The sequence below is a fragment of the Dermacentor andersoni genome, chromosome 6, assembly GCF_023375885.2.
Source record: "Dermacentor andersoni chromosome 6, qqDerAnde1_hic_scaffold, whole genome shotgun sequence".
Lineage (NCBI taxonomy): Eukaryota > Metazoa > Arthropoda > Arachnida > Ixodida > Ixodidae > Dermacentor > Dermacentor andersoni.
Genome location: NC_092819.1, coordinates 149,531,262 through 149,547,630, shown reverse-complemented (window position 1 = coordinate 149,547,630; position 16,369 = coordinate 149,531,262). Strand labels below are relative to the sequence as shown.

At 49.4% G+C, this 16,369-nt stretch overlaps 1 protein-coding gene across 1 annotated transcript in view; it reads left to right on the top strand.

Moving 5' to 3' along the window:
* The window catches only part of LOC126523662 (hepatocyte growth factor receptor-like), a 66,418-nt gene extending 51,186 nt beyond the window's left edge, over positions 1–15,232 (top strand). The window contains exons 13-17 of the mRNA XM_050172259.2: positions 278–462; positions 12,034–12,143; positions 12,223–12,385; positions 14,773–14,909; positions 15,028–15,232. Of these exons, the coding sequence (XP_050028216.2) occupies positions 278–462; positions 12,034–12,143; positions 12,223–12,385; positions 14,773–14,909; positions 15,028–15,217 (785 nt within the window). The 3' untranslated portion in view covers positions 15,218–15,232. The remainder of the gene's footprint in view (positions 1–277; positions 463–12,033; positions 12,144–12,222; positions 12,386–14,772; positions 14,910–15,027) is intronic.
* Positions 15,233–16,369: the final 1,137 nt, after the last annotated feature.

Here is a 16,369-nt window from a genome sequence, read left to right as displayed (position 1 = left end):
ACTGCGATCCGCGTACGTGCGAGAAAACAGTTGGTCGCAAATCTAGAGGGGGGTGGGCGAAGGGGTCGACGTTTGGCGACTGCGACAGCCGTCGCAAATTACGGAAATTGCACGTCTGGAACGACGAAAATCGCACCATTTGAAACGAGCTTAAGCGACAAAAACTCGAACTCCAACCAATCAGAAAATGATACTACGCAAAAAGAAACCATAAATAATCTGTTAACACGAGTCTATGTGTTTTGACTTCTGGTCTCGTTTTACTGTCGTATTTCAGACTCTCGTGGAGGTGGCACCGACTCCCAGCAGTTCTTGAAGGAGGCGCTCATAATGAAAGATTTCACCCATGTGAATGTGCTCCCACTTATTGGTCTGTGCTTGGACGAAAGAGACGGACTCATGGTCATCACACCTTACATGAAACACGGAGACCTGCACTCTTATCTACGCAACGAGAAGAATGTAAGAGAAGCATATAAAGGCTTAGGCAACGATAAATAGCTGAAATGGTCTAGTCAACTATAGTGCGCTAGAAGTTTAATATTTGTCAAAAGGCTGCTCGGTAATATTTAACTGCCCTTATACCTGTGCCATGCTAATGGCAAATTTGAGGGCTTAATATAAAAATTATTCTGCAGAAAACTAAAGTAATGTTAATACTCTGACAATGGAACTGTGTTTGAGAGATTAGTAGTCAGCCTTTTGAAGGAGTGAAGGAATGCGTTTACATATACCAAGTATATTAATGGCACTCGAATTACAAAATTGAAATATACACATTGGTTTGAAATGGGTTGACATCTTCGAAATGAAAGTCAGTTCACAATTCCTGACACAGAAAGTGTGTAATCTGTGCATTTTTACAATGGCAGCCTGTGGGGCCGGAGCTTGTATGAAAGGAAAGAAACACAAAAATAGAGGTGATCTATTTCGCAGAGTATAGAGCGTGTGATTTCTTTGAATAACACAATAGTTGCAGGGAATAGACAGCTCACTTTGACGTAATCGCCACCGTCATGTTGGAGTTGCGCCAAATTCAGACGCATTTGTTTCGATCTTACCATAAGAAGCGCATTGGAAGGTGTGACTAGTGCCTGAAGCTGGCGTCTATTGACGTCACGTTATAGCTGTGGGAAACAATCAGCAGATGACTGAGGTTGCGCAGGATTAGACGGAGTGACAAAATTTGCTAGCATAGGAAGGAACCGACTGACACAGCGGTTTCTAGGTCATCATGTGGCTTAAAAAGTCAAAGTTTCGCCCGAAAGACGAAGCGTGGATTGCGATAGCAAATTAGCAGGCAGCCATACGAAGGAAGGAGAGTAGTTTTATCGCCGTATATACTTGTAAACATTTTCTTACTAACTAAATTAATAAGCTTGGTATCAGTGCGCAGGCAAACATGCACACACCAAATTCAATGACCACGGACACTCACCGTCAAAACGCTGGCATGAGGAAGCGTGTCAGCAGCAGTGAGAGAATTGACCTTCGTGATGTCTATCGCTTCAACGCAAGCTGAGCGGCGAGAACACGGCACACGCAAAGCTACGAGCCGTCGGCCCACCTTGACTCTGCCCCCAAAACAGATCGCTTCCACGTCCCACCCTGTCACAATCCACCCCGGGTCGTGAACAAGGGAGGGCTCCTGGCACCCTCCGATAGACGGACGCCCCGCAGCGTGGTGGTGCTGAAAGATTACTGACCGGCGAGCTGCCGTGCTCGTCGGTGTTTATTGTGGTGCGGGTGACCACTGTTGCCTGCCGAGCTATAGCAGGCCGCCGAGCTTGGCGGGCGAACCAAGATTATGTCCGAGGGGGCGTCACCTACTTGCTACAACCCCTCACCCCCAGTTTGTTTGTTAAAATAAATAAACAAACGTCCAAGTTCAAACAAATGTCCAAGTTCACACTATGAGGCTCTGCCTCTACCCTTGCTGGGTCGACAGTGCCTGCTACCCAGGCGAGTAACGGTCTGGTGGCCTCCGCCGTCGAGTACTCCGCCTGGGCACCGGTGTTGACGGGTCGGGTGTGGCAACGCCGGGTGCTGCCTGGGCCAGCCTCGCTCCATCCGGAGGGTCCGTAATGGTCGGCCTCGTGAGTGGTGCCGGGCTTGACACCGGTTCCACGGGAGCCGCACCACTGGCTACGGTTGCCGCCTCCGAGGTAGGTGGTACTCCACTGGAAGCGACTGGTGCTCTCACTAGTCCTCCTGCGGGCTGGAACTCAGTGGCAGTCGAGGGTGCTGGCCAGGTCCCGAGGCGAGGTCTGACATGGTGGGCGTGTCTGCCACATGGCCCCGTCTGGCATGCGGACGAGCAGCGATGAGGCGCTGGCAGGAGACACCACCTGTCCGGCAGACCAGGGTGAGCCAGGACGGAAGTTCCTGGCGAAAACTGGAGCTCCCGACTCTGGCAAAGGCCCGGGACGGCATCCTTGGTCAGCAGCCAGCTTCTGCTTCAGCTTCTGCGTCTCTGATTGAGCCTTGTGCAGCTTGCGCTTGCTGCGGGAGAGCTCGCTCTTGAGCTGCCTGTTGCGGCTCTGCAGGCTCGTTATAATGTGCCGCATCTCCCGGTTGATTGGCTGAGCCTGCTCGCTGGACACCGACGACGCCTCAAACTCAGTGCGCAGATTCTCGTACTCTTGACGAATCAGCGCGATGTTGTCCTCGAGGCGGATGACCTCCGAGCGAAGCTTCTTCTGAACAACCAGCTCCTCGCTTTCCATCTGCTCAATGTGGCGAAGGTGTGAGTTTTTGGCTGTCGACAGCAAGGAGCGACACTCGTCCAGCTGAGTCTTGAGTTGCATGCTCTCGTTGTACAGCACGGAGAACTGGCTCTGCAGGCACTTGTACTCTGCCATGCTCACCACCAGGCTCTTGGGCAGCGACCGCAGCTCTATCCTCAGCCGCTCCACCGTCTTCAGGGCCTCCTTGTGGTCAAGCTGAAGCTGCTCCAGCTCCAGCAGCCGTGCCGATGCCAGCTCCCGCTGTTCCTCGAGCTGGCTCTGCAGGTCCTCCAAGCGCAGGGAGGCTGCTCCGCCACCATCGCCAGAGCCCCCAAAATCCACATGTAGGCGGGACCAGGGTCTCTGTGGGAACGGCCAGGGGGTGCTTTCCACATTACGCGAGGCTCGCTGATGCTCCTGGCAGATTTGGCAGCTCTGCATCACTTGCAAGCTGGCTTCCGGGTACTCTGGCAGACGAATGCCCAGTGCATGAATCCAGTTTCGGCCCAGCAGCGTCGGCGACGACCCCTTCGTTAAGTAAAGGGGAAGGGTTGCCTCCCTGTCGCCAAAACGAACGCTGACCTGTGCCTGACCCTGGACCTGGGAGAGTTGCCCGGAGGAGCTGCGCAGCATCACGCCCGAAGCCTCGACGGACACGCCGGGGAAAGTCCGCTTGAAGAGCTTCCCGGCCATTACAGACACGCTGGCCCCCGTGTCCAGCTCCATGGAAATGGGGTGCCCGCAGATTTCGACGGTCAGCATGTATGGCGGCACAGACGACGGTACAAAGCCTGTGTGCCACATGTCGAAAATCGGCGGGTCCTCGGCCACGACGTGGAGCCTGGCCGCGGAAGAACTTGAGCTTGCTGCCGCATGCCTCCGCCGCGTACCCTTGCGACGGCTACCCTGGACGCGGGCTTGTGTTGTACCTGGGCTTGAATCAGGCTGCTGCTTGCTGTTCGTCCTCCCACTTCGGCATACACGTGCCAGGTGCCCAGTTTTCCCGCACGTAAAGCATTGTGCTTGAGAGAACTGGCACTGTGAAGGGGAGTGGGCACCACCACAGCGACCGCAGGTACTGCCCTTTGTCGCGAACTTGTTGACCGCCGCTTCCGCCGACGGTGAGCCAGTCGCACGGGAAATCTCGCCGGCGTCCTTGGCGGCAGCTTCCATTGCCAGCGCTGCCTTCACGGCGTCGTCCAGCGACGGGTCGGGAAGCTCCAGGAGTCGCGTCTGCATGGCGGGGTTGTTGATTCCGCAGACGAAACGGTCCCGGAGCAGCGAGTCCAGTTGGTCCCCGAAGGCGCAGGCACTCGCTAACCCTCGTAGCGCAGCAACGAATTGCCCGAGGGTCTCTCCTTCCCGGCGGCTCCGGTTGTTGAAGCGGAAACGCTCCATTAGTGTGGACGGTGCTGGGTTAAAATGCGAGCGCAGTATGGCAAGCAGCTCACCCAGCGTCTTAACGTGCGGCGTGGCTGGCTTGAGAAGGTCGAGCAAGAGGCTGAAGACGCGGGTCCCGCAGCTGGCCAGGAAAATGTCCCGCTGTTTGGCCTCGGGTGTGTCGTTTGCCCGGAAGAACACGTGGACTTGCTCCTCGTAAATTTGCCAGGCGGACCCATCTCCCTCGAACGGCTCGAGCCTTCCGTACAGCGGCATGGCGACAGCAACTGGGGGCGGTGTTTCGCCGCTCGCGGCGGCGTGGGACGCTCCGTAGGTACTTGTCGCCAGCTTCTTCGCCAGAGTCACGAGGATCCCATCCTCGTCGCCAGTGTCACAATCCACCCCGGGTCGTGAACAAGGGAGGGCTCCTGGCACCCTCCGATAGACGGACGCCCCGCAGCGTGGTGGTGCTGAAAGATTACTGACCGGCGAGCTGCCGTGCTCGTCGGTGTTTATTGTGGTGCGGGTGACCACTGTTGCCTGCCGAGCTATAGCAGGCCGCCGAGCTTGGCGGGCGAACCAAGATTATGTCCGAGGGGGCGTCACCTACTTGCTACACACCCCCTACCTCTTCTGCTCCCGGTGCGCTGCGCGCGACAGAAGACGGCGCACTTCCCCACTTTCATCCCTTGCACATGCGAGATTGAGTCGCGATCATCGGGTCACCATCACACGCTTTCACTCGCACATATACAGCATACGGCGCGCGGTGACGATGTTATCACCCTTGTACTTCATACGGAACATCACAACAACGGCGACAGCGAAAATGCGCCTAGAGTGTACATGTAATTGCCATCGCAATAAAAGTTAGACGGCGATTCAGCGTCCACCTGATGGCGATCAAAGGCAATGGCTTCTTGAGTAAGTTGGCGTTGAGAATTGAGCGGAGTCACTGCGCACGGCCCTCTATTGCCTCACCCCTCACGTGAGGGGAGTAGTAAAAGCATCGGAGTCCTAACATTTTTTTACGGTACTATCTTCGGAATCGGCCGACATTTTAAAGCGAAGCTCTCTTTTCCTCTTCCCTCAACTTTTTCATTGCTACTGCCGCTCCTGTCTTGTATGCCGCGCCAGGAGAACGTGTATAATGTACGTTCTAAAGACACAGGAGAGGCGTCTGTGAGCACTTTCCAGCGAGAACTTCGTGAGCGCCGCCACAATTCTGAAGCTCTATGATGGTTGTCATAATGCCCTCTGGAACTGCCTAGCCATTGACACAAGTTCCTCTAGAAGACTATAATTACGAGTTAGCCTCCCCCCCCCCCCCCCCGCAAGAGTACTGCAGAAGCTGCAGTGCTTACTTTGTACCCACGTGCAACAGCCCCAAGGGGAGATAGTATGGCAGAGAGAGGAAACATGGAATGCGTAAAGCCAACATCCTGATGAAACGGGTAAATAACGGCCACTCTTGGCTCGTCGCCGATTGCATACATGGGATGATCGCGGGAGAAGGAAAGGCCGCCGTCAGAAAGCATGCGATCGTTTAGGATCTCTTCAATAAATGCTACTATTAGAGATGGCAGCAGTTGCCGACAAACTGTAAAAATTTAATTCAAGGTATGATACCGCACGTTTCTGCTATTCTTGAAGAATGAAGACCATGCATGTCTGTACTCTCCAGCAAATAAACACTTCAGCCACGGTGTCATAGAAAGGCAGCCTCACCTAATAATGATGGACAGTAAACATGGATTTAACGCCTAGCAATGGAATTGTCGCGGGTTCCAACACAAGAAAGCAGCGCTGCGACAGGTGATATTACTGCAGGAAACCTTAGCGGACGAAATTATGCTTACTGGGTACAAAGTGATATGCAGAGACAAAAGAAATGGGGAGGGGGTTGGCGACCCTCATTGACTAAAGGTTGCCATACATTGAGCATGATATTCATCTTAGACATTCCAGGTTTGAATTTATTCTAGTTGAGATAATACTTAAAAGGAACAGAAGTAAGACGCAAAGCATCTTCTGCTTGTATATTTACAGCAGTCCTAACGACATGAGACAGAGGTTTAGAGCACTCTTCAACAAGGTGCTTTCGTTTGCCAAAAACTCCCTGCTAATTATTGGAGGGGACTTTAATGCTCCCTATCACACATGGGGATACACTTAGAACACAAAGAAGGGAGAGGAGCTATGGAGTCTTGCCATGGATCTGAGGTTATGCTTGATTACTGATCCCGCGTATCCCACCCGTTGTGGCACATCCACAAGCAGGGACTCCACACCAGATCTTACTTTTGTAAACAACTCAAGAGGAGCCAATTGGGAAACTTGAAACATGGATCTCGGCAGCGATCATTACATCATACACAAAAGCATACGCATACCGATACAAGAAACTAGAATCTTCAAATTCACTGATTGGGATCAGTTCAGAAAAATCAGGGCGAACAGAAGGAAAGTGGGGCCTCTAGATGCCGAGCAGGATCCCCTTCAGACATGGGTCATCCAGCTCAGAGAGGACGTCAAAGAGGCCACTAAAGAAATCAGGACAGAGGAAAATATTGAGGCTATGGACAGCAGGCTGGCGCATCTGATTGAGGCCAAACAGTCTATATTACAGAGATGGAAAACGCAGAGACTTAACAGAAGGCTAAAGAAAAAAATAGCGCAATTAAACAGAGAAATTGATGATCACTCGAAGACCCTCGTGAAGAAACAATGGGACGAGATCTGTAATTCGGCTGATGGTAGACTCCAACATGGAGGTAGCTGCAACCTCCTCAAGCACTTGCTCAACGAGAATGAAATAAGGACAAGCAAGAGAACAGCTATAGCTAAATTGGTTCATCAGGAAAGCCAAGATAAAACACAGAAGGATATCATGGATAGCCTCGCAGCCAAATACTCCCACTTAAACAACCAAACGAAGGAGACGAGAGCCCCGAATATACGGGAGGCATATGTGAAGAACTTGACCGGGACTTCACTGAGAGTGAAGTGAGGGCGGCTGTTCACAGTCTTAATGGTAGATCGGCGGCTAGACCTGACGGAATAACTAACAAGATATTAGGAAATCTAGATGATGAATCAATTTCTTATCTTACTCAACATTTCAATGAATGTTGGAGAAAAGGGGTAACAAGAAACAAGGGGTAACAAATAACAAGAAATTGTCGAAATAAGTTCGCTATTTCGAAATATAATTTTTGAAAGTGCTGCCCATTGACTTACGCTGATGTGTTGCGCGGAAGTTTAACAAGTTGCTGAAGGGGCAATATCTAAAATACCTGGGTATGTTTGTGCACGATTCTTATAAATATATCGAACAACACTAAAGCGCGTGTCCCAACAACGCAAAGCGAGTCATGAATGAAGCTGAGAAGCACACTCATTTGGCCATCAGGATTCGTGGAGATGTACTGCTAGCTAATTACTGGCGCTATCAGTTGCATAGGCTTAAAATGTGAGAACTCAAACGCAGGAGCGATTCGATGTTCCTCAAGCAGGACAATGCACCCGCGCTGATAGTGCGCTGGAAACTAGCGTTCATATTTTTTTAAAGCTAAGCTTTGTTCACGAACCCTCCCGGACTTTCCTGGCCATGGTTGATGAGTGCTGCTGCTGTATTCTCGAGTAGCTAACAACTAAAATAAATTTAATTACGTGCGCGAGGGTGGGAGTGGACATAGGTCTACCTATAACAGAGCATTCCGATGCTCCAGCCATGATGCCACCACAGCCAACTCCAACTGACTCCGCAGAACTGATTCGTGATAATCAACTTTTTGAGACGACCATTCCGTGTGTCACATCGCGTATAGCACAGGTGCACAAGAGTACGTGCTCAGACACCAGTTTCCTTTAGGCCAAATATGCACGAATGAAATGGATAACTTTATAGCATTTGATTATGCCATTTGATTAACTGCTTCAAGGAAGCTTCGCTTCACATATGTTTCAATTAGAATGTGCGTTGGATGTGCGTGCTATTTTGTATGCGTGCGCTCGAAACGCGTCGCCGTGTTTTTTCATCCGCAGTATTTCCCGCATTAATCTGCTGCATCTTCATCATCTCCATGACGCGACAACACCGGCTGAGGGGCTGCTGATTTGGAGCCATCGGCAAGGCATAGGGTCTGTTGCAGAAGTTGATGAGCATGTTTCGAGTGGAGCCCATTCAGAGATCGTTTCAAATCAAGTAAAGACGCTGGCAAAATTTTATTGATGAAGAAACACGGGGAGTACCTCAAAAAATGAATTGGCCAAGACAGAGTAATACTGGTGGTTTTCTACGCGAAAACACACTCCTAGAGCCTTTGGCCACACGTCGTAAGCTAACGTTTGTTGCCTCTCCTCTCATGTAATTTCTTTCTGCGACTGCCTACAGCAGCTACAATTCAGCCTGAAGGCACATTTCTGGTATTTTGTAACACATCGCCATTTGTGAACGCGCTGAGCTGCTGCGGTAAAACAAAACCTGGCAGTCCGTAGTACGCCTGTAACAATGGTGGTTAAAAATTAAATTATGGGGTTTTGCGTGCCAAAAGAACAATCTGATTATGAGGCACGCCATAGTGGATGACTACAGAATAGGTTGGGCCACCTGGCGTACTTTAACGTGTGCCTAAATCTAAGTACGCAGGTGTTTTCGCATTTCGCCTCCATCGAAACGCAGCCCCCGTGGCCTCTAGCTTAGCAACCCAGCACCATAGCCGCCAAGCAAGCACGGCGAGTACCAATGGTGGTGCTGCGTCGATCACTGGAATGCATATGTCGACGTCATAATTGTCACGAATGGTCAGCCTCACTTCATTAATAGAGCAATTGAAGCAGACACTTTAGAAGAAGTTCTCGGCGTCTGCTCCATCGTTAGAAAAACCTGTAGAAGTGCAGAAAAAGTTTAGCATAACTCCCAACGATTTCATACGTCACGCAGCACCAGCATTCCTGTCTCAAAGGACGCAGATTGACTGCGATGGTAGTTATACGGACTCTCGAGGTGCACAACGCGCAATAAGTTTGCCAGCAAAAGCGATAAAGGCGAGCGAGCGAACGTCCCGCTCTGCTCGATATCAGCAGTGCCGTAGCCAGGGCAGCGTTCTGGCTTCCACTCCTTAGACGAGTGTTGTACTCACGCACACACATAAGCGTTCGTCGTAAGCAGCTGCGTGCATTCCACCCTGTGGTGCATTCCTTGCTCTGAGCGGGAGTGAGAAGGAATCGTCAGCCTAAATCAATCGTAATCCTTTCTTTGGGCGCTGACAAACTACGACATCTTGCTTTCAGTCTCACACCGTTGCACTATCACGTTGCGACGCCTGAAACAACCCTGCTGGCGGCAATCTTTATGACGTCGGCGTTCCGGGACGCTTTCAGAACGACGCTAAACCTTGCTGTCGCTTTTAATTAGGGGTGTGCGCGCGTTCGAAATCTTTCACTTCGAATCTAATGCTCCCTGCTCTTTGATTCGTAGTCCATTCTAGAATTGACTACCTGAAGCTGTCGGATATTCGCTTCTTTCCATTGGATAAGAGTTAACGACACTTATTCGAGCCTTCAGGGAAAGAGACGCGTGGAAGTGAAGACTGTTGCGAATGATTCGGCTGCAGGGGAGCTGTCGTTGTTGCGCAGAGGCACCCGTTCCAGAATGCACGCGCGGGACGGATACCGTCGCTCTTGTGATTTTCAGTAATTCAATAAGAATGGACGGTAATTGGGCAGCCCATATGCCAATTTCGTTCTATTTATTACTTGACCGGTCTCACCATGTCGGCACCGTGTAAAACAATGTGCGGTGCTGTAGTGTCACACTGGTCTCCTTTAACCATTTCCCCACCACGAAAAAAGACAAAAGTTGTACCAAATTTACCGGAAATTTCTTTCGCTCTGCTTGTAGCGCTTTTTTTTTAATAATATGGAAGCTATATCTAAATTCAGCAGGGATCCAATATTTGAAAAATTGCGTAAGAAGGTAAGGTGAAGAAGGCTTCACCGCATTGCCTTGGTGTCTTGCAAAAGAGCGTTTTGCAGGGCTACAAACACTATGAAAAAAGAGAATGCCAGAAAAAAATAACCTAAACGTTGCAAAAACATGCACATGAATAGTGGCAACTTTTACGGAGCTCCTAAAGCAGTTAGTAGGTCGTCTTCGTATGGTATACTCACAGGCAGCTGCAAGGTCCTCCGCGCCATCCATAGAATAGTCGCCATCAGACTCCTCAGATGAGAACACGTCTTTTCGTTTGCGAGCTGTGTTCTAATGCGGAGTCATCAAAATATTTTATTTACACGCGCTTTCATTGCCGCGCTGTGAAGAGCCCACCATGCTTTATGCGGGGGTGTCAAAGGCGGCAATATAGCGAAAGGCGAGACACAAATGGCACCACATGGACAATTAATTGTGGCGATCTAATGTCAGGAATCGTAACTAGATGCAATAGGACGAGTATAGCCGTCACAGGTTCACTATGGTATAACTTTTTGGTTATGACCACTATAGTTGTGATTGGTTATATTGGTACAAAATTTCATAACGACTATACTCGTCAACGGGAGGTAAAGGGTTAACTAACACAACACTACGTGAATCTGGTCACGTAATGTTTCCGTGCTTCAGTACCGCCATTTCAAGGGTGCCTCTAATAATTGAAAGTTGTCTCTCGTTTACAAACTGCTCCCTTGTCATGATGTCTAGTTATATATAGCACAACGTGTATGTATCATATGCACTTAAGCCTAACATTTTTGACCAAACGGACGGAACACGAACGTCATATATTGTTCTGGAAATGAGAAAATCTCAGATATGCGATCCAAAAGTTCCACTAGTCGAACACCTCTACTTAATGCTTCGCTTTCGGACAAAACTGCCATTTTTTTTACCCTTGTAAGGTCGTTACTTTCAAAAAAAGTCTGGGGAATTCTTGCGATCAGCCGTTGAGTATGCTGAAATATTGCATGCGTGATACGGTGCGTAGCCACATTTCTTCGAAAAAATATTCTGCAGCAGCAGAGCTGTTTTTCATGTGAATAGTGGGAATGGGTTTCTGTACCGTCACAACTGCCAGCACTGAGAAAAACAGAACCCGGGATCTACGTTGGAATCTCCAGAATCTGTGAAATGTCGACCAAATTTGAGTGTAATGTGTGGCATGGCAAACCCAATTTATCGGCTCCTTTCTTCTTGAGGATAAACAAAAATAATATCAGTACCTCTGCATACTTCAGAATATAGTACGTACAAATATAAGATCTGCGATCCAATTTGTGTGCACTATGGCGCACATGGCCATTTTGCACAATTTGCTCCGTGAGTGACTTGCCAGCTGCTTTCTTGGACATTTGTATGGTTGCTCTGCACCATATGATTGGCTTCCACAGAGCATCGACTCGATGCCATCCAATCTTTCCGGCATGGGAAAAGCAAGGAGTACACACCACCACCAAGCACCGTACTCGGGAACAACACGACACATGAATTCGAGACTTCGTCACCGGCGATCCGCAGGTCTCCGTACAAATGCCTAAATGCGTCGTCAGATATTAACCGTACCTATGAAACTAAGGTCCTATAGACCTGTAAGCCTGTAAATAATTCTGGGACGTGTAACAAATTCTAGACGTGTGTAGTAATTTAATGTCTGCTTTGCACATTAAGATTTCTTTTTATATTAGTGCTTTCAAACTTAGTAAAATAATAATTTACTAGACACAGTGACATTGCAGCCATCCTGTATTCGTTGCTTCAAGCAAGGGTCAGTAACAATATCAAAACAATAATTATTCTAATTCCTTGCGTTGCATAGTTGTACTCACGCTTTCCTTTTATGCAGTTGAACGTGAACGCTCATGAATGTTTAAATTCGCCATATATTTCTCCTTTCGTCAGTAGCTTTTCAGTTCTATTTTGTTATCGCAGAGTCCAACGTTAAGGAACCTCATAACCTTCGGCATACACGTGGCGGAGGGCATGGAGTATCTCGCGCACCTGAAGTTTGTGCACAGAGACCTAGCCGCTAGGAACTGCATGTAAGTCGTGCTACTCACAGGTGGACATTTCTCGAAGACTCAAGACTCGCGTATCTTACTAACGCCTCACTAATTTCAGGCTCAGCGAAGAGCTCATCGTTAGGATCGCCGACTTTGGACTCTCGCGCGATGTATACGAAAAAGATTATTACAGCGAACAAGACAGAAAGACCAAGCTCCCAGTGAAGTGGATGTCCCCAGAAAGCTTGGAGGCGGGCGTCTACGACCACAAGACAGACGTGGTAAGTGGGAATTGTGACAGTACTCGCATTGGTTATGTGCTAATAAGCTGTTCAGTTGTCAGTCACGAACTTTATTGAAGTCCTGAGGAGTTTCAAGCCGTTGGAGATCGCACGCGGGAAGCTCCTTGGGCCGAAACTGTAGGCGACTCTCAAGTCGGTACGGGAACGTGGTGACCCTCCGCCAGTTCTTGGGCCCTCTGGGCGGACTTGAGCTGGGCGGACTTCCCATTCGGGCTCACTGGAGAGAGGGCCCTTTGGTAACGCGGTACATTGCCATAGCATGTGCGAGAGTGAGCAGTAAAGTTCTGGGCAGTCTGGGCAATTTGCCGGGATTTCTGAGTTGTAGTGGCTCAGTAGGCCTCGTGACGGATACGAGTCCGTTTGTAGCATTCGAAACGCGGCCGCCTGCGCGCGTTCGAGTTTGGCGTGCGGGAGCGGGAATTTGGTTTTGCCTTTTCGATAGTATGAGGTGATTTCTTGGTATGTTAGCAGCGGGTCATTAAATTGAATGTCCAGCCCCGCGGAGGCCGTGGGACCGTCGCGGCGGGCAAGTTCTCGCGCACGGTCGTGGGCCGTTTCATTGAGGTTAGCTTTTTGCGGGTGAATGTCTTTCCACATGTGAGCGGGGAACCAGGAGAGGCACCGTTTGCTCTCTTTTGAGCTCGCTAGTAGTATACGCGCTACTTCTTTAGATACGCTGCCGCATTCGTAGGCCCGAATTGCGGCACGCGAGTCCGTGAAGACATGAGTAAATGTGGGGTCTGCCTTGGCGATGGCTACGGCTATTTGTTCTGCTTTAGCGCTGGCGCTTGTTTTAACCGATGCGGATGATCGTAGCGTTCCGTTGCCGTCCACGACTGCTATTGCGAAAGTGGATGTGGGGCTGTACTGGGCCGCGTCCACAAATGCGGTGGCTTCACGATCCCCGTCGATGCGGTCGAGAATCGCGCGGGCGCGGGCCCGGCACCTACCCACGTTGTGTTGTGGGTGGACGTTTCTGGGAAACGTTGAGACTTTGTAGTTATCTCTAATTTCGCTCCGTAGGGTAACCGCGTGCTCGAGATAGGGAGAAGGGGAGACATTGGCTTCGTTTAGGATTAGCCTACCGGCTTTGGACGAGGATAGGCGGAGTATTTGCGCCATAGTCTGAGCCTCGACCACTTCGTCGATGTTGTTGTGCATGCCTAGCTGATCAACCTTTGCTGTACTTGCTCTTTGTGGAATGCCCAAGACCTGTTTGATGCTCTTGCGCATGAGTGTGTTTAGTTTCATCTTTTCTATTTTCGTTCAGTTGTGGGCAGAGGCGACGTAATTAATGTGACTCATAAGGAACGCGTGGTATACGCGCAGAAGGTTATCTTCGCAGAGACCCTTCCTGCGCCCCGAGACTCTGTGGATGAGTCTGATCGTGTTTTCGGTTGATCATGTTCAGTTGTCAAACTTTTTTTTATACATCACATCTCATGCGGTTCTTTGAAACGTTAAACTATTTTGCACGACCCTACGCGAGTATGTTGCGTCAGAAATGGGGACGGGATAGCCCGACCTATCAGTGTCTACATCATCTTGTCTTTATAAAGTTGAAATCTCAGTGGTAGTCGCGTTCGAAAGAGAAGAAGTAGGGCGCAAGCAGAACACGTGGTTCTTCAGCGGTGGCGGCAAAGCACCGAGCCGATTCGAGCATGTTTACTTGCATATCAACAATAGTGGCATGGGCTGTCTCACCAACACTGCTGATGAGGCCTGACGCAGCCTGCACACGATGCTGCCACATTCCGACATGCTAGTTCTTGTACGAGCGACAAAAAAACAGGGTTTTGCCCGACAAGCAGCCTCGATGTTATTTCCAAGGGCAATCTCGGCTCCCTATTTCTCTCCAATGCCATTTTCCAACTTCAAGAATAAGCTCCAGATATAAGGAATAAAGGTCTCCTCCATCACCATTTTCTTCCTTTCCTCTTCACCCTTGCCTCTTCCCGAAGCAATTCACTGCATTCCTTTAAGAAATAAAAAAAGTAAGTAAATACGATTAAACAACAGTTTTATCATAAGCAAGCGGGATGCACACAGAGAAGTCCTCTAATCCCCCGTTTCATCGGTTGCAATGCCGGCTAGCAATGCGTGAGCGGGGACAGCTTTCTACCTTGCTTGCGCCGAACAGTTCGCACACGCGTTTGAAAATGTCCAGTGACATTTATTTTTTTATTCGCCAGGAACAACGCGTTTACTAGCCTCATTAATATTAAACGTTTGAGAAGAATGTGTTCGCGAGCCAGGGCACTTGAGAGTCGGCGGGTTTTACCTGTGCCGCCGCGCTGTATATTAGAACAAAACACATGGTTGATCGAATGAAGCCGAGACCACCCGGAACTTCTTGTCTCCCCCAGTGGTCATACGGTGTGCTCTTGTGGGAGCTCATAACGCGCGGAGCGGCGCCATACGCCCATGTCGACAACTGGGACATGCTCAGTTTCCTGAAGAACGGACGCCGGATGCAGCAGCCATATTTTTGTCCTGATCAGCTGTAAGTTGATTCTCAATTCATAATGGATGTCCTTAAATTTGCAGTGCGCTTTTTCTGCCATGAGCTTAACGTTGCGCCCCTCTAATGTCTTTTATGTCTATTTTTTTCTTATCAACAGGTATGCGATTATGCTTCAGTGTTGGGAGCTGGATCCTGAGAAGCGCCCCACATTCGCAAGGCTTGCTGCAGATGTCGCAAGTGTGATAACTAACCTTGAGAAGAAGGAGGATGACAAAGGCATCATTTTGAACGTCACATACGAGAATCGTCCGCGAGCCGACACCGCAGGTGCTTTGACGCCGGGATGACTGTCAGCTAACAAGGGGAGTCAGCTAACAAGGGCAGGACAAACAAAAAGAAAGTTTTTTTCAGCAAAATTTTTATGTGCTGGTGCAGCGATTCAAAGCAAGTATAGCCAACACAGCAGCAGGGGCCATATGCCATAAGGAACGATGCTAGGCGTAGAAATCTCTTTCAGATAACAGAACTGGCAGGCATGTTTGTAAGCTTTACTGCCAATCAGTCGAATGGAAGTCACATAGCTGCAGACCTTTCTTTCGTCTGTCAGGCCCTTGTTCATCACAAGGCTGCAACTCCTTCTTAGATGGCGTAAGTGCGGTCATGAGGCATATGGATGAAAAGAGGATAAGGCAATGTGGAATAGTTCATGATAAAAAAAGCGTTTCTCCTTTTTTTCTTTTTTTGATGATGCGAAGCATTATTGGATTTGATCTACAACTTCCCTTGTAGAGTGGGCAGGCTGGTATGAGTCAACTAACCTACAAAGCAGTGCCTGGGAGCCTACTTCTGTTCCGCGTAATAAAGAAATAAATCACGTCATGAAGTTGTTACGCATGTTTTTTCACAGCTACCCTTAGAGCACACAGACTTCATAATGGTATGGGTAAATGAAATATGATGAAAAATGTAAAGCAATACACAGGAACGGAGCTCGGAGCACAGTGCCTCCGTTGGCGGTTTATGTCGCAACAAAGGCAACAAGCGCTATGCGATCTCCGGAGAATGGCCGCCATTTCTGAGCGATGCGTTTGCCGATACTATTCTTTTTCGCGCTTCGTCAGTGGTCACGCTCGGGACACGTTAACAACGAGATCAGCCGTCCTTGAGCGGTGGATGATAAGCGACATATAGAAGCGAGCGCAACGCTTATTTACTTGCTTGCTTGCTTTTTGCTCGCTCGCTCGCTTGCTTGCTTGCTGCTCATTCATTCGCCGCCCTACACTTCATTTGCCATTACATAGGTGCCTCTTGCACTGCGGATGTAAAAAATCCCGGTATAATAAATTGGCCTCCTAAAGGTAGCTTAGGGACGTCAAGATAATGGCACACAACATTCCTATGCAGACACATAAGCGTACTCTGACAGCGGAACTGATTGAATCGCGAGCGTCGTTTCGCTGATGCCAAACGCTTCGCAACGTGATGCTGTCGTACTAGGA